General features: G+C 31.8%; 2 protein-coding genes across 3 annotated transcripts; one reads left to right on the forward strand and one right to left on the reverse strand.

Moving 5' to 3' along the window:
• Window positions 1–1485: 1485 nt before the first annotated feature.
• On the reverse strand, window positions 1486–3535 carry LOC112274170 (protein THYLAKOID FORMATION1, chloroplastic). Its single transcript, XM_024503409.3, has 5 exons — window positions 3226–3535; window positions 2713–2980; window positions 2360–2576; window positions 1968–2083; window positions 1486–1802 (listed from the first exon to the last, which is right to left on the reverse strand). The coding sequence occupies exons 1-5, from the start codon at window positions 3443–3445 to the stop codon at window positions 1709–1711; spliced, it is 915 nt and encodes a 304-aa protein (XP_024359177.2). The 5' UTR covers window positions 3446–3535; the 3' UTR covers window positions 1486–1708.
• A 17422-nt stretch (window positions 3536–20957) lies between these two features.
• Window positions 20958–24212, forward strand: LOC112273872 (elongation factor 1-gamma 2). 2 transcript variants are annotated; one of them, XM_024502890.3, is made up of 7 exons: window positions 20958–21052; window positions 21268–21420; window positions 22142–22202; window positions 22307–22356; window positions 22465–22566; window positions 22881–23421; window positions 23652–24212. In XM_024502890.3, the coding sequence occupies exons 1-7, from the start codon at window positions 21041–21043 to the stop codon at window positions 24029–24031; spliced, it is 1299 nt and encodes a 432-aa protein (XP_024358658.1). In that variant the 5' UTR covers window positions 20958–21040; the 3' UTR covers window positions 24032–24212. The 2 variants fall into 2 exon arrangements, with proteins under 2 accessions (XP_024358658.1, XP_024358659.1); XM_024502891.3 differs by having other exon boundaries at window positions 21271–21420.
• The last annotated feature ends 460 nt before the right edge of the window (window positions 24213–24672 follow it).

Here is a 24672-nt window from a genome sequence, read left to right on the forward strand (position 1 = left end):
TTGAAATATTCATAATGTGAGGGAGTACAAAATCCTTTATCGTAGCTACAATAATATATAAGGCCTTGTAATGTTAGACTTCAAGTGAAGGACTTTATGTAGATGCAGCGGAGGATAATGGTGCTTAAGTTGTAGAGCCGACTATTATTTGTCTCAATTGGAATGAGTCAATGAAAGAAGATTTGAAAATAGAAATAATGGAAGGATTGACTATGCTCTAAAGCTTCTTAACTTAGAGTAGTGTTTTAAGTTTGTATGATCAAATAGCATAGTTTAGAATGCCTTGGAGTTTAGAATTCTCATAGATATCTTTTGTCATGACAAACTTCATAACAGATAATTAAAAAGAAATAAAAAGTAGGTAAGAAAGCAAAGAAAAAAAGAGTGAACAACAAGGGATGAGGGTCTATGATTGCTTTGATACCATATTGCATTCCAAAATTTTCTTATGGTTAAATCATGAATTAGAGAGAACGTACTAAGAGAAAGAATATCTTATATGTACTTTAAAGTCTAAGTATAACTAATGTAAATTAAGCAGCCAATCACTGAGGCTGTATTGGTGAATGAATAGAGGTGGATATATTCCATCAATATGATAAGAATATTGACACATCTATATCTACATTTTTAAAATCATATATTAGAATTTTTAGAAGATTAATTTAATTAGCCTCATGGAACAAATAATGAGAGTCATTAATTAATGAAATAAATTAATATGTTAATTTTGTGAAGTAGAATTAATTGTTCTTTATATAATTTAACCAATAGCTGCAATTAAAATAGGAGAATAGTAAATCAATCTATCTATCTCTACTATATTCTATATCATTGTCTAGAACCTCATTGGCCACTTAATTTTGCACTTGATAATTTGATAATGTGCTAATTTTGCAAAAAGGTGAAAAAGGCAGATATTGGAACTTATGAAAAACGCAATAATGGAGTGGCCTAAAGGAAGAACATGGAATTTGAATCAGCAATAAACTAGATGTGTCAGCATTGGGTGAAAAAGGGTGGGGTGTCGGTGCTACAAAACCTCAACGACAGTACGTGAAGATTGGAGTTTCAGAACACAAGTGCAACATACTTTACTGTGGGCGACGATTCGTCTAGAATAGATTTTAACTTTATATACTATTTAGGATATATTAATCATGTAGTGATGATTTTGACCGGAGTTGTGGATGCTGCGGGGTCAGTGTGAAGAAGTCGGACGTTGTTGATACTTCATGTTACACAAACTTCATGGGCTTTCGGCAGCTCTTCAGCCAAGTCTGTGAATAAGTACCGGAATAGAACAGCATGTATGTGGTCAAGGAAACAACCGGTAGCTGTATTCCATTGTGTGCTAGTATCCATAATTTCATTGCCGATATGCAAACCACCAAGCTTGTGAAATCAGCTTTCTTCTCTTGAATAGCATCGAAGTGCATAAAGATCTTTCCACATGTAAGCGAACAACCTTGGTGGCACAGTTAGTTGTGTGAGAATCAATGTTTCTTGAATGTTACAGGGTTATCTCAGACATGGTACATCCACCCAGCCCCAGGCATGATTTGCTCTCTCAAATGCTCAATAACGCCGCAATGTCAAGTTAAGAGTAAGTTTCTTGACAAGAGGGATCCATTCTAACTAGAAGAATAATTGGGTACGAAAGGATGGACAGTGAGCAAACAAGAAACTGGCCACGAGTCTAAAAGCTCTACTCCGATTTGGCTCCCCCAGTCTGGGCAACTGTGTCAGCTGATTGTTTATTTGCGGCAGCGGCGTCTCGCTCTGCTTTCTTTTTCTTCTCCCTGGGGCAATGACAACGATAATATTAGTGACCACATTATAGAGTAACATTTTTCCAGTTGAGAGCAGTGGTGTAGTCTACAAGACATTGTGTCGAAGGTCAACTTTCAATTGAGAAACTGAACTTTCACTTCTGAATCTGAGAGTGACCAGCACCGGCAGCCTACCTCTCGTTGTACTCCTTGATCAATTCTTTTCCTTGAGCCAACTTCGACAAAAGATTTCTGTACACGTCCAAGTCCCTGTCCACGCTCCGCTTGTTGACATTCAGTGCCTTAGAAAGCTGCAACCACACACAAAGTCCCAACCACAGTTCCAGTTAGTTCATACAAAACCTTCGATCTGGAATCAAGAAACCGCAAATGAAAAAGTCCTGACTGTAGAAATTGTGCGGCTTTATAGGTCGTTGCAGAAAAGCAGGAGGAGCCTGCCATTCAGACATGCCGTTGCGAAATTTGTATCCTAAATTACCAACCCAATTATCTAAGGATGAAGGAAGAGAGTATGACAAAAGTACGTATTGACTGAGTAGAATATGGTCATCGAAGACAACACTTACACTTTCCAGCACAGCTGGGTCGGAAGCTTTAGCACATTCGAGAAGTCGGAATAGACCGATAGCGAAAAACCGGCTGTAATGAAATTTGTCCTTGGAACCCGCACGCTCAGCGATGCTCTTTAGAGTAGCCTCCACCTCTCCGTCTCTGGATGTGAAGTCGGTGATTCCACTTGCACTTTGAGCAGAGGCCCACTCTTCTAGTTTCTTAGCATCTTCTCTGCAATTTCCCAAAAACAGCATCTCTTGATCAGAAATGCTAGACCCCTACATACAGCGCTGATGCATGCTGCGAGGCCCGAATTAATGTGAATTGAACAGCATGTTCGAAGCATCATCGAAGTGGGAAAATCAACCTGTATTTCACGGGGTCCTCATTTAACGCATTGATGTAAGCCGTAAAAATCGAATCACGGTCGGTAGCGTCAGGATAACCGTCCATGAGCTGATCGTAGACAGTCACAAACCCCAGAGCGAAAATTGGGTCATAAGTGTAAGTTGAATTGTATCGCATCAAGTGCTGTTGCACCAAAAGCTCCTGAATTACGTTGCTGTAAATGCTAGGGATGGGTTTCCGGTAGCTCTTAATAAAAGATGCCTTGGTTTCCGACACTGTAGGTACATCTGCCCTGACCGAACCACGCCCAAAATGTCATCAAAATCTCTCACATCCAATGTCTCCAATTCAAAACTCCAATCCAAACCCATCATAGAACACCCCATCTCCAAATCTGTACAATTCACAATTCACTACACTCACGCGTACCCCGAACCTCACACTCCCAAATCCCTCTATAAACGCTACCTCACTCACAAAAACGCAGCCATAAATCATCCTCTCAGCTCAAGGATCAGAAACCGAATCATACCAGTAGCAGCAGCAGCAGCAGCGCACGCCACAACGCCGCGCCTTGCACTAACAACCTCAACCTTCTTCGAGACAGAACGGAGCTGCTCCAACGGGCACGCACCCATCTGCCACGCCACACTCCTCAAGCTCCTGGCCTTCTCAACGGCCCCATTAGCGTCAAACCTCACTGCACCCTTGACGCACAATGATGCCACGGTCGAGCTCGACAGAGCCGCCATCACCACGACTCCAATCTCCTTACAACCTGGTCCAGGTCTTCCTTCGTCACAGCAACGATGGCGACGCAATCCACGAGACCGCAAGTAGGAGACGGATGCGATGAGGCGGGAGTGCAAGCTCGCGTTCACATACGGGGAAGCTGCGCGAGGTAGGGGGGCAGGGAGGGAGATAGGCTTATCCAGAATTGGAGATGGGGACACGCCATGGCCACCACCACCCGTGCCATAGCCCGCTGTGAGGTGGCGCCACCGCGCGGGCTGTGGCTGCGAGCGAGCGAGCGACGCTCCCACTCTGGCTCTTGCGTCATGGCCACGCCTCGCGGGGAGGTTCGCCGTGTTCCCATATGTTCCCATCCCGTCACGCCCACAGGTCGCGTGTCACGCCGCGAGGGCCAGGTTGCACGCGCGTCGCTGGTCGCGGGGGGGGGGGGGGTGAGAAAAAATGCATGCATGGAATGCCTGCACAGCTCTCTCTCCTTCCATGCGCCTCGCTTCGATGGATGTTTTGCTAAAGTTCAGTATCTTTTAATTTCCTTTACGTGCATGTGTTACTATCTATATATATATATATATATATATACACACATATATAATTGTTCATTGTTTCTATATTTTGCGTTTATATATATATATATATATATGTATGTATGTATGTATGTATGTATATATCAAGAAGATAAGTGGTGGCTCTCATTCACCTCATGCACCCGTCTTGGTTTTCATCAAAAAACTTAACATTGTCTTGAGTTTGAAAGAAAGCAAAAGCTTGATTGAAACTAAAGCAAAGTTTACACAAAGTTTATAAAGCACATTTTTTTTTCTACAATAATTTAGAGAGAAGCGGGCAATTGAATACCAATGAGGCGAGGCACAAGCTCTAAGGGGTGATGAGATTATGCAGAGTATACGTCTCATCTTGAACTCTAATTATGTCAATGAGAACACAAATGGCAATGAAGCATGGTCTAATACATAGGGTGTTGTGTATTGCATTGTTTCCAATTCAATGGTGTTCAAAATTGGTTGAATGTGCCAAATGATTACTTATTTTTGACATTACATTTGGGTACAAGGTAAGGAAAATGTATTAGTAAATAGCATTTGGAGTGAAGTGGATATTCAATGTGAGTGTAGAGATTGTCTATTGCAATTATTAATTGTACATTCTTTCATATGACAAGGCTAGAAACACTATCTTGAATCATGTAAATTTTATTTTAGAACCGTTTTGGTTCAAATCAAACTCTAATGCAAACATGGTAGATTAAATTGTCTATCACCAATTCATTTTATCATACTTTAAATGACACTTTAAACAAGGTGAAACTCCATCTATATTATCATCAACAATATTATAATGAATGTCATTATATTAATAATATTGATTATTATCAACAATATTATATTATCATACCAATCAATGACAAAAGGAGTTCACAAGGCTCATTTTTTTTTTCTTATAACTAAATAGTATTGAAGGTGAATGTGGAATTAAATATGAGATGTGAGTCATGAGAGAGGAAGGGCAATAGGTGTATTGCGTAATAAGAGCAAAATTTTATTTTAGTTTATTCTAACATGATTATTTTTCAAGCTCAAGCATGTTATATGTTGTGGATTTAGTCAATTTATAGAAAGGGTGGAGAATCAATATTTATTGCTACATCAATATTTATAGCAATCAATGATATAAGGAGTTCATAGAACTTATTTTTTTTCTTCAATTAAATCTAATTGAAGGTGAATGTGCAATTGAATGTGAAGCACAAGTTGCGAGAGAAAAGGGGCGATAGGTGTATTGCATAATAAGAAATAATGGGCAATCAAACACCAATGAGACGAGGCGCAAGCTGTGAGAGGTGATGGAATTTTGCAAGGTGCATATTAAATTCTAATTAATATTGCAACATATAATACACAAGTTTCAAGTCACAACATGAGTAATGTAATTTAATATTTTTTTGTATTTTCACAAATAGTTCCTTGAACAAAATTAATTACTTTTTGGCATATTATCTATGACAACAACATGGATTTACCTATCCTACTCCATAGTTGAAAGCTGTATTGTATGTTTTGTTTCTTTCTATTTATATTGTATTATATTTATATTTAAAAATATTCTTTGGCTCAAAAAATGCTTCATTTGAGTCACACTTTTTGTGACAAGAATACGGATTCATCTAGTCTTTATTATAAAACACATCAAATGGGGTATAAATCAATGGAATAAATCAGAGAGAAAAATTGGCCTTCTAGTTGATTAGATTTTTCAATCTTCATTTTCATCAAAACTTTTGCTACATATTTTTCATCAAAACTTAACTTTAACATGGAGAAAGTAGTTTATTGAAGACAAATTGTTACAACGAGCATTGTTAAGTAGATATAGCTTAGTTCACTTTCTAAAAATATTTTTTATACAACCCAAATGAGATTTTTATAAGATTGGAGAACTACATTTTATTTCTACAATCATCTAGTGGCATATCTAAGTAGAAAAAATGTTTTTCGGAAAAAGAACTATCATATAAATGTGTAGGCTAAATATTACTACAATAACAAGGGCATTTATTTGTATTGGATTTTTATCATTGAGCTAGGAAAGATGGAAAAAAAATGTGGCCTTTCAATTGGGCTAGACGTATTGTACACCACCTTCTATGGAAAACTCACTCACAAACTTCTTATGTGCATTTGAGACTACGCTAGATCGATGTGCCAAAGAGCAATTTGTTTGAGCTTCTTCTTGGCATGAATCTATTAGGGAGCAATGGTTTGTGTTGAGCTTACGAGTTCAAAGCAAGTAGGAGATTGATGTAATGGATGAATCATATAGAAGAATCTAAAGGAGATGAATCAAAAGACCTTTTATTGTGCATAGACTAAATCCATGTTGAAGAAGCTACAAGGATTTAGTGGCTCTAAGTGCTTCTTTTGTGAATTGGATGTTGAAGTAAAAAGCAATTTGTAAATAACTTAAATAAAGAACTATAAATAAAATTCATTAGAAACAATATTTCTTTGACTTAAGTAATTTTATCCAAAATTTTCTATTAGAAAAAAACAAAAACAAAAAAATATAAAAAATAATAAATAACATGTTTTAAAGTTAACACTTCTTGCATAATTTTAAAATTATTACTCATACTTAAATTATTGTAACTAAAATGTTGTACAAAATAAGAGATAGCGTTAATAAAAATCCAATAAAAAATTAAACAAATATAGTCTTTAAATTCAACCATGTATAAAATTCTGGTATATTGTAAGATATAAGGATGTTCAGAAACTAATAATTGTTTTTACTTCACTTATGGTGAATTACTAGATAAAATTCTCTTATGGATTTAATACAATATTGTATTGATAATATTATCAAATATCAGTTTTAGATCAAAGATTTGCATATGTTTAAAAAAATTTACTAAAGAATGTGTTATAAATTATTAATTGAAAAAAGTTTCTATCTTATTATAATACTATTGACTTTATCATCTTTTGCACTTAGGTGTCTTTTCTAAATTCCCTTAAAATCATTTAATTAGATTGAATTTGATAAAATTATGATTTGATCATTAATAATTTGCATTAATATTTTTCAAAAGTAATATGGTAGTCACCTATTAAAAAACATTACAATCTATAGGCTGAATTTATAATAATACTCTAAAATAATACTTAGTATTATAACATATAGGTTTTATTATAATAAAATTAATAAATATTTTAATTTTTAAATTAATATTAGTAAATTTTAAAAATAATAAGAACATTTATATATGTTATAATTATGTAAGAATTGATAAATATCTAGAATATTAATAATTTATTATATTTAAAAATATTTTTTATATAAATTTTAATATCCTTTGTATAATTATATTTTAAGATTTAAATAAAAAAGAAAATATTTTATTAAAATGAAACTCTACAATTTTAAGGTGGAAACTTTACATTATTTACAGGAAGTTGTTAAAGCTACTTGTCCCTTCTCCACCCTGCCCAATTCCACCCCAACTCCACCTCCATCCCCATCCCAACTCCATTCCTTTCCTAGGAGTTCTTTTTGTTTTATAAATTAATCATACATGTTTCAGAGTTTATCAGCTAGGTTTTAAGTAGCTGAAATTTATTGATACAAAATATAAAAATAATAAGTTGATTTGAATTTTTTGAATAATAAAACACTCAAAATAAATTAATGTATACCTTAAATTTTAAGATAGAATATAAGAAGTTTAAAGTTTGACATTTTATAATAGATATGGTCATTTTAAACCAATATCAAATTAATCTAAATTTATTTTATTTTAAATTAAATTTAATACATATCTATTAAGAAATATCTATAAAAATATTTTCAATTTTACATGGATAAACACGGTTGAAAAGTTTATTCAAAATATCCTTAAAAATAACATAATTTTTTGTTATTTATTTTTTATATTATGAATATGTGGAATTAGATATACAAAAATTAATATATTAACTAATTATAATTATAATTATAATTATAATTTTTTTTGTAAGATGATAGAAAATATGTAATTAAAAAAATTTAAATAAAATTTATAGGATTCTAATTAGGATTGTGGATGTGATAAATAATAAAATCAAATAAAAAGATTGATATAAAGTTCTATTTCAATTATTTACTATATCCTTGTGCAAACAAAAAAAGTATCAAAAGAACTTCTTATTATTTAAAAAAATAAATGTATTGGTTTATTATTATTTTTTAGATGATTTTGAAAGGCTAAAGTCTAAGATATATTTTATTTAATTATTAAAGAAAATAACTAACCAATTGAATTATTTAATTTCAAAAACTTAAGATAAGGGTGGAATCAAGAATGGATAGGGTCAAGCACAGTGAAATTGGGCAGGGTTGGAATAGGAGAGAAGCAGAGGAAGAAGGTTGGAAATGAGGTTGGAGACAAAAGACATGTACAAAATGGATCATAAGGTAGAAAGTAGGATGTGGCATTAATAAAATTGGAGTGTGGTTTTAACTACTTATATAAGCTTCAAACATAATTACCTCTTCATGCATATGTATTTTGATTCCTTAAAATATCATAATTTTACTAGTGTTAGAAATTCATTCGTTTTAAAAGATATGAACTCAACAATTACATTAGGAAATACAATGCTAACATGGATTAGAAAGTTTTTAAGTATGCCAATATTTTCTTGTGGCTAATTTAATTACTAGATAAAATTAATCTAAAATTATTTAAGAACTTTATTTCAATAGAAAAAAAGATAATTGGAATAAGATCAAATTATATATTTTTAGATAAATAATATAAATTATATTTTTAGATAAATAATATAAATTATATTTTTACAATACTTAAAAATGATTTTTAATTTTAAACTTCAATCTTAAATTCTTATATTTCTTATTAAGTGATAATGTTTTCATGAATTTTTAATAAGTAAAGAAGATTTGTATTTATAACTTATATACTTAGTAAGTAAAAAAATTTATGCTTATATATCTTTTAAAATCAGCATCATAATAATTTATGATTTTGGTTGAAAATTATTAAATCATATTAATAGACATAGATTTATCTTTCTAAATTTTTAAAGTATAATATTAGAAAAGTTTATAAATCAAGTAATTTCATTTCTTTCATAATATTACAAAATAAGACTATTTTAAAATTTAAGCATTATTTTTTCACTTTTATATCATGACCATGAAAAGTATATTTAAATATTTATCTTTAAAATTAAATAATTTACAAATCTATATATACATATAATCTTGTACATATATTTAATTCCTTGCTGTATTTTAGATTTATATGATGTTTTGATTAATTTCTAGATATAATCAATAATTTTTTTGTAAATTTGTATCTTGCAATTTTTGTAAAAATTTTCAACAAGCTGATATTAAATTAAGCAAAAAAATATTATAAAAAAATGATACACTAAGTTTTAATAATAATATTTAATTTTTTAATGAAAAAACAATTCAAACTCTATTCTCATAATAAATCATAATATAGTTAGAGTGTATTAAAAAAAATGAAGGAAATTTGATATAAAAATATATAATAAATTCAAAAACATGGATATTCTGATATTTAAATACATCTATTATTTTACTAATTAGTTCATTGTGAATAATGAAATTTATAGAATTTAGATGAGAACAAAAATTGGAAGTTAGAGAAAATTCTCAAACATTCTTAAAATATTTCTAAGATTATTAATAAATACAATCTAATGGAATATTTTTCTACCTATGTAAAAATAATAGTGATAAATAATTATAGATTTAAAATCCTACAAATTACTACTATAATTATTTTGTAATATATATATATATATATATATATATAGATAATTTTTAGTTTTATTTATAAATTATATATAAATATTATACTTTATATTTAAAATAATTAAGACTTATATTTTCTATCTGATATATATATATATATATATATATATATATATATATATATATATATATATCTTATTAATATTAATAATAAACCATATTTCAAGATAAAAACTTTATTACATGTAATATAATCAAATAAAATAAATTTCAATTGGAGTTTGGATTATATCTAAATTTATACTTGTTAAGAAAACTTTATAATATATGTTTTTAAAATTTAGAATCTTATAAATTATTTGAAATCTATAAAACTTTAAAAATATAGTAAAAATATATACTCATATATTATTCCATATAATATACAAAATATAATAATTTAAGATTATTTAGTTAAGATAAAGCCATGTTGGTGAGGCAATTTTGTCAAATATTTTAAATCAAATTATTATTTTTACTTTGAATATTTGCACTAATGTAATATAATCTTATAAGAAAAACTAATTAATCATTCTTTTATCGACAAGAATTAAAATATGAAATACAAAAGTTCAAAACATGTTAACTTTATTTTATTTTTTTTATTTAATTAAAACATTAGTATCTCAACAATTTTTATGCAATAGATTAAATAAATTTTTAATATAACAAGTTATATATCAAACATATAATCCATTTATTTGCTATAATATTTATAGGTGATAAGGAGTTGGTTTATTGATATTTAAAATTGTATCTATCAATAGCATGTATTTATTTTATTTTAACTTTCTTACTTAATTTTTAAAATTATATTTAAAATTAATATTTTTTATTCTAAATATTAATTAGTATATATGAATATACAATATTTTCAATTAATTTGAACTTATATTACATATATCAATTAAAGAAAATAATATATATATATATATATATATATATATATATATATTTATATATATTTATATTTATATTTATATATATACTATAAGCCTAAGCATTGGTTTTATTTTTTACATAATCCTAATGAAATATTATCTTTAATATTATGTTTAAACCTAATATGATTATATTATGATTTTTTAAACTTTTTGTGATACTTTGTTGGCTTTCAAGAATTTTCCATTGTTGTTTTAATTTTTTCTTTTGTTAATTAGTGTTTAAAAGTTCTAAAACCTCTATAAATTTTTAATTCTTTTATAGATGTCTTTTTTAAAAAAATTACATTTAAAAATCAATAGTGAAGTTGTATATAAAATTCTTAAATGTAAATTTTCAGAAATTTAGTAATTTCCTTATTGCTAGTTAAAAACTGTAATTGGTGTATTTAGTTCAATGAAAATATGTTATAAGCTATATAATATATATTTTTAATGTTTCTAGAGAGATTGATTCTTAGTTTTAGACATTTAAATTAAATTTTCTACCATTTTTTAAAATTTCCTACAAAAGTAGATGTTTACAATTGTTAATTACATCAATTATGTTTTAAATCAAGATTTTCTAAGTACTACATGTTTCGAATAATAGTTATGAGATTATTTTTTGAATTATATATATATATATACATATACATAGAATTACATATTTAAAAATATGAAATCTTAAATTGCTTGTTATAACATATTTGGATTGCTTTCTTGTAGTCATAAAAAAATTCTAATTATTCCTTCATATTGTTTTTTATTTGACTTGATAAAAAAATTTAACTTTGAAAAAAATACTTTAGAGATTTCAAATAGAATTGTTTTTATACTATAATTTTAATTTTTTTATGCCATATGTTTTTTCTTTATTCTTTATAGTTCAATATTGAATTATAAACTTACAAAAAATGATTTATTGCACATTTGAAATTAGACAAATATAACATGAGCATAGAAGTCCAACCAAAATTTGAGAGTTTACTTTATTTACAACATGGTATATGGTGTAGAGTTTTATAAGTGTAATATAAAGAAGTAGATAAAAAAATTATATATTAATTATTTTTATAACTAGTTATTTTTAGATATAATAATAATATTTATATTTTATATGTGTTTTTTTCTACAACCAAAAATCAGTAATTTAATAATTTTGAAAAAATTAACTAAATGAATAGATGGTTTCTACATGCCAATCATAGATAATGCCACAACTTGCCTCATAGTATAGTTTTATGTGACTACATAAGATTTAGGTTGGTTGCATATATTATTTATTTAATATGGTTTTTTTTGGATTGATCTGTTATATGTAATAATATTTTAAAAAAACTATAACTCTTAAAAACATATATTTTAAAAATTAGTAAGAAGATCATAAATAAATAATACTTTACAATATCTATAGTTAAATATATGTATTACTAATACCACCACAATTTTTGCTATTGGAGCCACAACATCTATCCAATACATACTACTTTTGTTTAGTACCTTTCAAACCAAACAAGTATTCTTTGTTCAATATTATCTAAATCATTTCAGTGTGTAAGTTTTATAATTAGAATAAAAATTAAATAATAAAAAAACTTGATAAATTTGTCAACTGGGTAATAAGTTATGATAGTAGTAGAAAAAATTGTAGTGACATTAGCAAAATCTTTATAATATCTAATTGCAAAATTATTATTTTTATTTTGATATAACGAGTTGAAATTAAATTAATTAAATAATTAATTTTAGAGAATATTTTTTTATAAAATATATTAAAAACATGTTATTCAAAATTTTAATTTTATTATTAGACTTTTAAAAATTTTACAAGTTTATGAAAATATATAATATATAATATATTATTTAGTAGTAATTATAAAAACTAAAATAATTTTAGGAAATAATTTACTTATTAAAATATTTTATATATTCTAATCTTTTATTTTTTTATTCTTATATTATTAAAAATATCTAGTTATATATGTAGAAATATAGATGATATTAAAATATAACAATAATAAATGATAATAGCAATGTTTTTAGAATCTGATATTATATTGTAAATATTATATATGTTATTGATTTACAAATGTTTTTGATTTTTTACAAGTATTTTACAAATAAATGATGAATTTTTAATTAAATATTTTATTTTTTAATATTTTTTAGCTTTATTTTTTAAAAAATAAAATAATCTTTTTATAGACTATTATATAGTTAATAAAATATATTTATTTTTATTAACTTGTGTTTAGTTGTTAAATTTGTCTATAAACTTCAATAAATAAATAAATAAATCTCACATATAGATTTTTAAAATTAAAAATTATACATACATACATACATATATACATATTTTAATTAGATGATATATATTTAAGAACAAAGACCTACACATGATTGATATAAGTGTCAAGAAAATGAACTAAAAGATGATGCATAAACCAATGAAATCCGTGTCAAAGAAAGAGTGACAAAATAGAAATAAGGAAGTACATATATTAAAAGAAACTGGAAAGGTTTATTTCCAAAGGAGAAGAAAACTTGAGACTCTTGAAATTAGACTAGAAGCAAGAAAGGAGTTGACAAGAGTGAAGAGGGCTTCACTCTTGTCTCTATATATACTATCTAACTAGGGGCTATGTGGCGATATTCTATGGGACCTCCAATATGTGTTGACTTTGTAGGATACATGCCTTGACTTACAAGTCAAGTTTTTCTATGTGTAGGCGACATAGTTAGCTTGGTCTTCAAGCTAACAACATGTGTGGCACATGGCCAACATGTTGACTTTGTTTTTAATCCAAAAAATCAATTAAAGACACCTATAAAGACAAAGAAACATCTGTAAAGCTTCTAGAAAGCTTCCATAGAAGATATTATAGAATTACCTTGTTTTTACCTACTTCTACTTATTTCTACCTATTTATACAGGTAATTATTGGCTTACATGCATATATTCATGACATTACCTCTCTTTCTAAAGACGAGTTCCACGAGGAGCGATCATCATATGTTGAAGAAATCTATGATGCAACAAATTATATTTGCTACATACTTAGATCTTTATTCTCTTCGAAGATAGTTGATAGGGCCTCTCAACCACCGATAGTATTTAAAACCAAAGCAGGAAGACCCACCCTATTATCCCATCGTTGTTGAGGCCTTTATAACTTCCTTCAAATAAAATATTTGGAACACCGTCAGGAGTTGTTCCTAGCTCTAATAAAATTACCAAACATTGGGAGTCTCTTCCAAAGTTGTGATACCAAACGCGTTGTATTTCACCATCTATTCGAAGAAAAAACATGTCATTCTTGAGGATCTTCATCTGGATTATGTTGTCTTGAAGGTTGTCACAATCGTAATGTGTCATCTCGCAGGTCAACAAACAAAGACTCTTCAATCAAATCCATTGATTGTTGGTTCTCCATTTCTTTAGTGTCACAACTATAAAAAAGCTACAAACAAGGATTGAAAGTAGAATGTTATCTTGCGTAGATGTTGTTTCTTTTATAAAGAAGGTTTTCATCTTAATTTTGATGAATGTCATCAATGAAAAGCCTCCATTGCCTTTGCTGTATTTGCAAGATTCTTTATTGACTCATATGTACGTTCAATAATATCATATCTGTGTCAATGGACAAGATATTCTAATTTATTTTGGCGTTGCTTTGAATCTAGGACTTCTTTTACTTCGAACTCTTCATTGTTGTCTATTTCTATAGGATGAGGTGGAACTTGTCTTCTTCTTAATATGTCCACTATCTTGTATGTTTAAGAAAAGACATATGGAATATTGGATTGATTTTCATTGATTTCGATAGGAATAAACGATATACAACTAGATTGATTTGTATAGAAATATAAAATGGTCAAAACCTTCAATAGTCCAATTTGTCACAAAGATGAGTGGTATTGTTATTGCGACGAAGTAATCATATCTTGTTACCCATGTGGAATGGTGGTTGTTCCTTTCGACACACATTCGCATTGATCTTTTGTTATTCTTGAGCTTCTTTGAATCGCGCCTTCATTGTTGCATGTAGCTCTGACAAATGATTTGCTAAATCTTTTGCCAAAGGATTATCAGCTTTTGAAAAGTCAAAAGTATTAAGTCGTGGATGATAACCATAATTAGCAAAGAAAGATGTTTATTTTATAGAAGAATGTACCATAGTATTATAAGTAAACTCTACCAATGGCAAAAGAATTGTCCAATTATCTTATTGGTAGTTGATGATATATCTTAAATACTTCTCAAAAACTTGATTAACATGCTCCATTTGTCCATCAGTTTGAGGATGGAATATTGAAGATAGTTTTATATCTATTTTTAGAATCTTAAAAAAATAATTTTCTAAAATCTAGATATAAACTAAGTTCTCGTATTTGATATAATATCCTTGGATAATCCATAATAGTGATAGATATTGTCAAGAAAGAACTTAGTTGTTTCTTCACTTGTGATAGATTTTGTACATGGTACAAAATGTGCCATCTTAGTAAAACGATCTACTATCACGAATATAGACTCATAAGCACATGAAATTGAAAGATTTGTAATGAAATCCATACAAACAAAAGAGCATGGTTGTTCTAAAATAAGTAATGGTTGAAGAAGTCCGTAAGGTCAATGACAAGGAGTTTTTGATCTTGAACAAATGTCGCATGACTAAACAAAGTCTTTCACACCCTTCCACATTTGTGACCACTAAAAATTTCTGGATATAAGCTCCAAAGTCTTATTGTATCCAAAATATCATTCTGCTGGAAAGTCGTGACATGCTTGATGAACACATAATTGTGCTTCTTCTTTTAGAACATATAATTGACCTTCGAAATAGAGTAGGTTGTTTTTGACTCAAACTTAGAAGTATCTTGAGGCTTAGAAGAAAGATTCTTAATATTGTAAACAAGAGGATCATAAGACATACTTGTTTAGATTTGTTTCATAAAGATTGAATCAATAGTCAATGTTGATTTTATTACTCGAAGATAAAAATGCTCTAGTTTCAAAAAAATTATTCTTTATTGATCAAAAGATGCATCTCCTTCTTTTGATGCAAGATAAAAATGTCTAAAAAAGGCGTCTCATAAACCTTGTTGTTTTCCAGGTCAATATGTGATCTTGAAATCAAATCTTCATAAAGACATGCTCCAACGGACCTGGCGATGATTCAAAACTCGTGCTGACATAAAGTACTTAAGATTCTTATGGTTTGTATATATGATAACTAGATTGAAAGCGCCTTCTAGATAATGATACTATTCTTGAAATGAATCCATGATTGCAAGAAGCTCTTTGTCATGAATTTCATAGTTAATCTTGGCTATTGAAAATATTTTGGAATGAAAAGCTACTAGGTGAAGTTTATCATCTGTTCCCATTTGTGATATTATGGCACTTAAAGCAAAATTTGATATATCTGTTTCCATAAAAAATGCCTTAGAAAAGTCAACACAATATAAGATTGGTACAACTTCAAAGTTTTAAAAGATGCTTCAGCTTCTTTGCTCTACTCAAGTTTATCTTTGCAAGTCAAACGTGTAAGTGGGGCTGCAACTCAAGAAAAGTCTTTGATGAAGATTCGATAATAATTGGCAAAGCCCAAAAAGCATTGGATATCTCTTATCGTTTTTGAAATCTTCCAATCCATAATCGTTTGAACTTTCTTAGGATCCATCATAAGTCCATCATTTGAGATGATGTATCTTACAAAGTCGACTTGAGTAGTGTGGAATACACACTTTTCTATCTTGGTAAAAAATCTCTCATCTCTTAATTTTTGTAACATATGACAAATATGAAGTTCATGTTCATATGTATTCTTAGAATAGATCAAGATGTCGATCAGATAATAAACAACAAAATCATCTAAAAACTCTCAAAAAATATCATTTATTAGATGTTAAAAAGCTATTGATGCATTTGTATGTCCAAAAGGCATGATGTTGTATTCAAAATGCCCATACCTAGTTCGAAATGCAATCTTCTATTCATCTCTTTCTTTAATATGTACTAAATGGTATGCTCCTCATAGATCTATTTTTGTATAGATCTTAGCTTGATTTAATTGATCGAGAAGTCTAGATATCAAAAGTAGATGATACCTATTTTTGATGGTGATCTTGTTGAATCCTCGATAATCAACACATATTTGCAATGATCCATCTTTCTTCTTTACAAATAAGATTGGAGCTCCTTCTAGTAATTTGGAATGACATATGAAATTCTTGGCGAGATTTTCTTCAATATATTTCTTGAATTCAATCAATTTATTTTGTGATAAACTATAGATTGGTCCAAATGGCAGTTGTGCTCTTTTTTGAAGGTCAATTGAACAGTCATAGGGATGATGTTCTGGAAGAATATCTACATTCTTCTTATCAAATACATCTTGAAATTCTTCATATTAGTTGGAAATGCTACTTGAAGTCTTCATATAATTAGAAACAGGTGTGGCATAAATGACACAAGGTGACCCTTCTTTTGTAGCATGCAAGAAAGCTCTTGCACCTACAAACATAGGTTTAATTACACTAGACTTACGACTTTCTATTGTATTAATTTTATTCTTAATTATGCTTTTAGAGAAGTCAAGGGTATGAGAAATCTAATCTATGTAAGGATTATAATTTTCTAATTATGATAAACCTAAAATGATTGGATTAGAGGAAGATTTAATTATATTAAAGATTATGTAACTATTATAATCATTTATTTCTACATTTATAAGAAATATTTCATGAGTAACATCTCCAAAAGACAACGAATGACCATCTCATGACTTCTACATGAACAGGTTTGGTTTTTTATACTAACAATATTTTATGACCTTTAACAAATTTTATGTCTAAGAAACAAGCTGAGGCTCCTGAATCTATCAAGGCATAGGCTTTATAATTATTAGGTCCTAAACGCACATCTATTATAAAATAAAGAGAGGATTCTAAAGAGAGGATAGGACCTTCATTAGAAATTGTACAAGATTCCAACTGCACGGTCTCTATTATAGTTGGACAAATTCATTTTTTAACACATTGTCTTGTTTGACAGATTTGCTCTTCATTTTATAATTTTGTCACTTCTTTGGATAATGTTGAGTAATGTGTTTAGATTCTCGATAATATAAGTATAATCCTTCTTGACAACGATGAGTCTTTTTTTGCTCAATAAGAGGTTAAAAATATACCGCATCAATTTTCATATCCTCTACTTTTGAATGTATGTGTTGAGGAGATGTTGGTATTGCCATCAAATTGTAGTAACGTTGAGGCCCATTTATATGATTCTCAAGTCGAAATTCAAAAAATTGATTATCGCATTTCACAACAAAGTCAATTGCTTGAGTCAATGTTTAAGGATCTGATAAGTTGAGCATCAATTTCTTTACTTCATATTGTAATCCATGGAGAATTTACCTAATAAGTGGAGCATCATTCCACTTGATATCAGTTGCAAGTTGTCAAAATTGTGAAGCATATAATGTTACAAATTGATTTTCTTATCACAAAATATGGATCTTGTTGATCACAACACAAGTTGCATCATGTTTTCTATATATAGATCAAAATTCTACTAAAAATACCTCCAGATTATCCAATATTGGATCTTGTTGTTCAAGGAAAAAATGAAAACCATGATAGTGCTGAACTTGAAAGAAGTATGCCAATGAATCTAACTTGTGATCCTGGAGTTAGATAGCTTTGATGTTGAAGTTCAATCACAAGTTGTACTTGATAATTAAATCCTCAAAATTTGGATCTTGTAACATCAAACTTCTTGGACAAAGCAACTCTTGGTTCTCTAATACTTGAGGGATATTCTACCATGGGTGGAAGGACATGATTTGGTACAAATGTTGAAGCAACTCTAATCATCTCTATATCCTCACTTCCTGCTATTCTTGTTGATCCTTGTGGTGGTAAGCTAAGTTGATGTATTGCAAATATCATTTTCTTCAATTGATCTTACATTTGTGCCATTGCACTCTTCATTTCAACGAGCTCTGTCATAATAACACTCAAAAAAATATCTAATAATATTCAAGACAAGTAAAAGAAAAGACTTGAAGACAAAAAAAATACTAGAAACAATATCAGTTTAGAAGAGGATAATCTGTCACTTCTAATATGCTTATGTCTTATCATGAGAAATGGGTAATCCACTCTTAATCAAGACAAGACAAAGCTTTGAAACTAGAAGTGCACTCTTGTCAATGTTTCAAGGAGATGAATTAAAAGATGATGCATAAACCAATGAAATCTGTGTCAAAGATAGAGTGACAAAATAGAAATAAGGGAGTACATATATTAAAATAAATTGAAAAGGCTTATTGCCAAAGGACAAAAAAACTTGAGACTCTTGAAATTAGACTATAAGTAAGAAAGGAGTTGACAAGAGTGAAGAGGGCTTCACTTTTCTCTCTATATATACTATTTAACTAGGGGCTATGTGGTAATGTTCTATAGGACCTCCAATATGTGTTGACTTTGTAGGACACATGCCTTGACTTACAAGTCAAATTTTTCTACGTGTGGGCCACATAGTTAGCTTGGTCTTCTAGCTAACAACATGTGTGGCACATGGCCAACTTGTTGACTACATTTCTAATCCAAAAAGTCAATTAAAGATACCTATAGAGACAAAGCAACATCTATAAAGCTTCTAGAAAGCTTCTATAAAAGATATTATAGAATTAACTTGTTTTTACCTACTTCTACTTACTTCTATTTATTTATATAAGTAGTTATTGGCTTATATGCATATGTCCGTGATAATAAGTTGTTGTAAATATTAACCTATTATATTTTAATATAACATCATATTTAAATGGCTTAAATTCTAATGCATATGCACAAAAAAAAATTAAATAGAAAATATTTATATCCAAAAATTAACTATTAGACTATTTATATATTTTTTGTTTTAATAATCAATCTAATAATTTATTGGTAGAATTAGATATGGACGATAACTTTAGCCATTCTTTTCATTAAGTTTATTCTATTATATTCATCAATTGTCTTTTAAAGACCAACATATTTTACCAAACTATATAATTATTTTTAATGTTCTTATGTGTAGATTTGCAAAAGCAAATTTAAACTTTATGTACTCATAATTGTCTATTAACAAATTATAATTCACAAGGATTCAATTCCAAAGAGAGGGCTCTAACCTATAATTAATGTTTGTCACATGTCTTTGAGTTAGATTGAAAATAAACCAATTTTAAGTAAATATTAGTACATAATCAAATATTAACTATGTGGTAGATATTCTCTTCGATATGGTAAGAGTACTCTTCAATAATAAATTAAAAAAAAGAAAAGACTTGGATTTGAACATAATTATTTTCATTAACTCATTAAATCACACCATAATAATTTACTAAACTACACCATATTTTCTGTAGACATTTCTTAAGACTACCCTTGTATGCTTTGACTATTCTCATCACCGTTAGATTAACAAATTAAACAAGTATACTGAAATATCTTTACACTTAAACCAAACTTCTTTCATTAAAAAACCCGTTTTAAATGTTCGTCCACCTCACTTCTCATCCTCCTGGTGGCGGCTTGCGCGGCGTGGTTCGGCTTGAATGCGGGAATGAAAAAAAAAGAGAAAAAGGAAAGAATTTTTTCTTCTCGTAGTTTTGTCAGCTTTCGTCTTCCGAGAGATCCTGTGGGATTGATTTCGTTGGATGCACCAGTGACGATTTTCGCCCACTCGCAATTCACCTTCAGAAATGTCGACACATGAAGAAGAAGAAGAAGAAGAAGTAGAGCAAACCCCTCAAAATTCAACCCTAAAAATTCCCCCGAGGAAGTGCACTTTCCAGCGATGTTGCACTCTGTCGGATTGCAGTGATCGAAGAGTGAGTGTGTGTGCCAAGCCTGGAACGTTTAAGTTCGTCGCAAGCTCTTTGCCGATGATTGAAGAAGCAGAGGCCACAACGACGACGATGATGCGTGGAAGCGACGACATCTGACGAAGCAAACGGATGAAGTATCAGCGGAAGGAACATTCCCTTGTTGGTAACTGCTAAAAATGATAGTTTTGCTGGGCCCAACGGGGTGAAGGTGTTTAACCGAGGGAGGGGGTTGGAGAAAGAGCGAGAGGAAAGGGTCGACCCACTGGAGTGGCGCTGCAACCATCGGGGGGTTCGTTTCTAGGGTTTTCTTAAGCCTTGCCACCCTACAAAGCTCTCTTCCCACACAGCCGCCACAGTTTTCTTCACCTATTGCTACTGTTCGTTCTCTCCCATCTCGCCACCTTCACACTGAGCTCGCCGGCTCGTCTGCCTTGGTGCCCCTGTCACGATGGCTGGACTGGTACGCCTCTCTCTCGCCCTGCTAATTTGTTTCTTCGGAGACGGTGATCGCATTGCGGCGTTTCTTTTAGTCTTATCTGTTGATTGCCCTCAAATGTCGTGGGGTTTTAGAGGTTTTCTGGTGGTCTGCTAAGGCTTTTGGAGTTTTTAGGTGGTTATGGTGGAGTTTGATGTGTTGACTTGAGGTGGCGTGTTTTTTTTTTCACTATTCGCAAGCAGGTCATTCACTCCCAGAAAGTCAACAAGAACTCATACAAGAGTTTGATTGCCGCCGAGTATGTCGGCGTCAAGGTGGAAATCGTCCCTGATTTCCAGATGGGAGTGACCAACAAGTCTCCCGAGTTTTTGAAGATGAATCCCATTGGAAAGGTACTTGCCCGAACCTGTCGTTCAAATAGCCACAAAATTATAATTTTTTTTACTATATTTGCTCACAGTACAAGTACATTTTCGATGTTCTCTTTGAGTTGAGTCGATAATATGTGAGGCTTTTTCGACTAGTGGGATGTGAAGGTTGAGGTTGGGACTGACTTCGTAGGGATCGATCTGAGAAATTATTCTTGTGTTGTTGACATCTAAGAGAACAGTAGAAGGTGATCTTAGTGAAACACGACTTGAGGGGTGGTTTTTGTCATTTCCGGACTCGGATGTCTTAAATGGGAAATTTAACTGAAACGTTAGTTAAACGCACATCTGTATAGATGTACAGATATCGTATGGATTTAATGTTGGACTCTGCCTCATGTTGTCTTGGTCCGTTGGAGTGTAATCATACTCGTTGAGCTCGATCAAGAGCGAAATAAATATCCAACATCTTCTTGAGGGTTCTCGTAAGAATATTGGGATCCCATGCTACTTGTGAAGCATAGTCCGAGATCCGCAACTGTCTTGTGCCAGACTGATTCTGTCCGCTCAGCCAACTCAACTAGCCCTCTGAAAGCCAAAGAACGAGGAAAGCTTTTCTGATGTCTGTAAAGAATTCCGGAGCATCCAATCATCCGTTTGGGGCACCTTGAATTTGTTCAATGCCATTTGATGTCTACAGACACAACATAACAGCTTTTAAAATCTGCGCTTAATGTGTTTGCAGGTTCCAGTGCTTCAGACGCCCGAGGGACCCATATTCGAGAGCAACGCTATGGCTCGCTATGGTTAGTGTCCGTACATCTTGTTCATTTTCGTGGCCCCATGTTTATGTACATCTTCACATCTCGGGTTCTATTCAGTCCCTAATTATGGCATTGCATGAATGCAGTGGCTAACAAGAAGGACGTAGGCCTTGTCGGTTCATCAGCCTACGAAAAGGTAAGCATCAGACCTAAACGGTTGATCATAAATGGAAATGTTTAAGCTCGATAGGCGTTAACATATCACCGTCTTTTGATCCAATCTACATACGGATTGTGACAATAGGCCCTTGTCGAGCAATGGATCGACTTCGCCACCATGGAGATTGACGTCAACGCCGGAGGATGGGTTTATCCTCGTCTTGGATTTGGGCTTTACAATGAGGAGGTACTGATTCTACTTGCTTGAATCTTATCTAGGATTCCTTCAATGTCTGTCCTAAGTCACTTTTATTCTCCTTGTACGTCAAATTCTGTTAGCTTCACATGTACATTGGCTGCACAGCTTTGTAAAGCCTGTTCACGAACAATCTGTAATAATTTACTGTACCTCAATTGGCACAGCACACTTTTGTGTCCATGCAATAGTTGTTCCACTGGTGCACTTATTTGTTTGTGTGAACAAGTACTCTCCCAGAAAGATCTGTTCTATCCCAATGCGAGATTGGTCTAACGCCGGTGTACATACATACAAATCTGCAGGTAGAGGCATCGAAAATCAGCAACCTGAAAAGAGCATTGACCTTCTTGAACGCACACCTTGCTTCCCGAACATACTTGGTCGGCGAATCTATCACACTCGCCGATATCGTTCTAACCTGCAACATGATAGTGCTCGTGAAGTTGGCCGCCACGAAGGAATTCACGTCTGAATTCCCCCACGTAGAGAGATACTTCTGGACGCTAGTCAACCAACCAAACTTCAAGAAAATCATTGGGGAAGTCAGCCAAGCTGCCCAGCCTTTGGGACCACCCCTTGCTCAGGACGCGAAACCTGCGGCAGCGGTGACAGCAGCTCCGAAAGAATCTGCTCCCAAGCAGAAAAAAGAGAAGGCTGCGCCAGCCCCTAAGCCTGCGTCTGCACCTGCACCCGCACCCGAGTCTGTGGACGATGAGGAGGCTGCCCCAGTGAAGAAAGCAAAGAATTCTCTCGATTTACTCCCACCCAGCCCAATGGTTTTGGATAACTGGAAGCGTCTGTACTCGAACACTAAGGCGAAGGATTTCCACTTGGCAATTAGCGGTGAGTCATGTGATTTTCGTACGATAGTCCGAATTGACAGTGACTGTGTATGTTCAACTCTGTTGACGTGATCTTTTGTGTTGTATTTTGTCTGTTTTTTCTGTATGGGCCTGGCGTGTTTGCAGAGCTTGTTTTTGAATCTGCACTCTGGATTTCGAAAATGCCCTCTACGTTCCTGAAATTTAAATTTGTGCCGACCCATTAATATTGCTGATGATTGCTTGTGACAGGTTTCTGGGAGATGTTCGATGCTGAAGGTTACTCATTGTGGTTCTGTGATTACAAGTACAATGATGAAAACCAAGTTACGTTTGTGACCATGAACAAGGTTGGAGGATTCCTTCAAAGAATGGATTTGATGAGGAAATACGCTTTTGGAAAGATGTGCATCCTTGGCGAGGAAGCCCCCTACAAGATCAAGGGAGTCTGGCTCTTCCGGGGACTAGAGATGCCCCAGATGGTTTTGGATGAGGTCTATGATGCCGAGCTTTACGACTGGACCAAGGTTGATATCAACAACGAAGAGCAGAAGGCACTTGTGAATGCCTACTTTGAAGAGCCTGACACGATCCAAGGCGAAAAGCTCTTGGAGGCCAAGTGCTTCAAGTGATTTTTTCGCTTGTGGCATCTGAGTAGGACCTGTTGTAGCACCTATTTGCATCTTTGCAGTTTTGATTAGTGAGTAGAATCTTGTCCTCATTTTTGGAGTAAATCTGGGTTGAGATTGACATCTGAAAATACAATGTGAGCATGAGTAAACCACGCTGGCCTGTGGCCGCCTGACCATACAATTCCGACTATTGTGGCTTGCGTTTTTCTCAGTTCTAGTGTGTCTATTGAGTGTATCGATGGATACTTCATTTATTATTGGTTCTCCCATGACTGTTTACTTGTTCTGACACCCGGCGTTTTATTTGTTGGGCAAAAACAATATCCTTCATGTTTTATTCACCCACTTGTCATTCCTCAACCGAGTATTTGGACACAGTATCCTAGTCTCTCAATATGAAAGAATGTGGCGCACTCTGCACCTCTTTAATTGTATCAGTAACAAACACGATGAAAGGAATAGTTGGATGGTTCCTAAACGGAAAGGAGTATATGCAACATCCCATATTTCTATCAACGGTGGCAGAAACATCACATTAGACACCACCTCTTAACTTCCACAATTCACATTATATACGCACATTTATTACTCCTTTAAGTACAAGTAAATTTCCGATGACTACTCACTGTATTCGGAAGTAA

Source organism: Physcomitrium patens, chromosome 21, assembly GCF_059467195.1.
Source record: "Physcomitrium patens ecotype Gransden chromosome 21, ASM5946719v1, whole genome shotgun sequence".
In the NCBI taxonomy this organism is placed as follows: Eukaryota; Viridiplantae; Streptophyta; class Bryopsida; order Funariales; family Funariaceae; genus Physcomitrium; species Physcomitrium patens.

Excerpts from the sequence above, each read along its gene's own strand:
- LOC112274170 (XM_024503409.3), bottom strand. The coding sequence starts at position 3,445 with ATGGCGGCTCTGTCGAGCTCGACCGTGGCATCATTGTGCGTCAAGGGT. Across the intron at positions 2,981-3,225 it reads TGCTGCTGCTGCTGCTACTG|ATGTACCTACAGTGTCGGAA; the intron begins GTATGATTCGGT and ends CGGTCAGGGCAG. Across the intron at positions 2,577-2,712 it reads GAGGACCCCGTGAAATACAG|AGAAGATGCTAAGAAACTAG; the intron begins GTTGATTTTCCC and ends GGGAAATTGCAG.
- LOC112273872 (XM_024502890.3), top strand. Across the intron at positions 22,567-22,880 it reads TTGGGCTTTACAATGAGGAG|GTAGAGGCATCGAAAATCAG; the intron begins GTACTGATTCTA and ends ACAAATCTGCAG. Across the intron at positions 23,422-23,651 it reads TTTCCACTTGGCAATTAGCG|GTTTCTGGGAGATGTTCGAT; the intron begins GTGAGTCATGTG and ends TGCTTGTGACAG.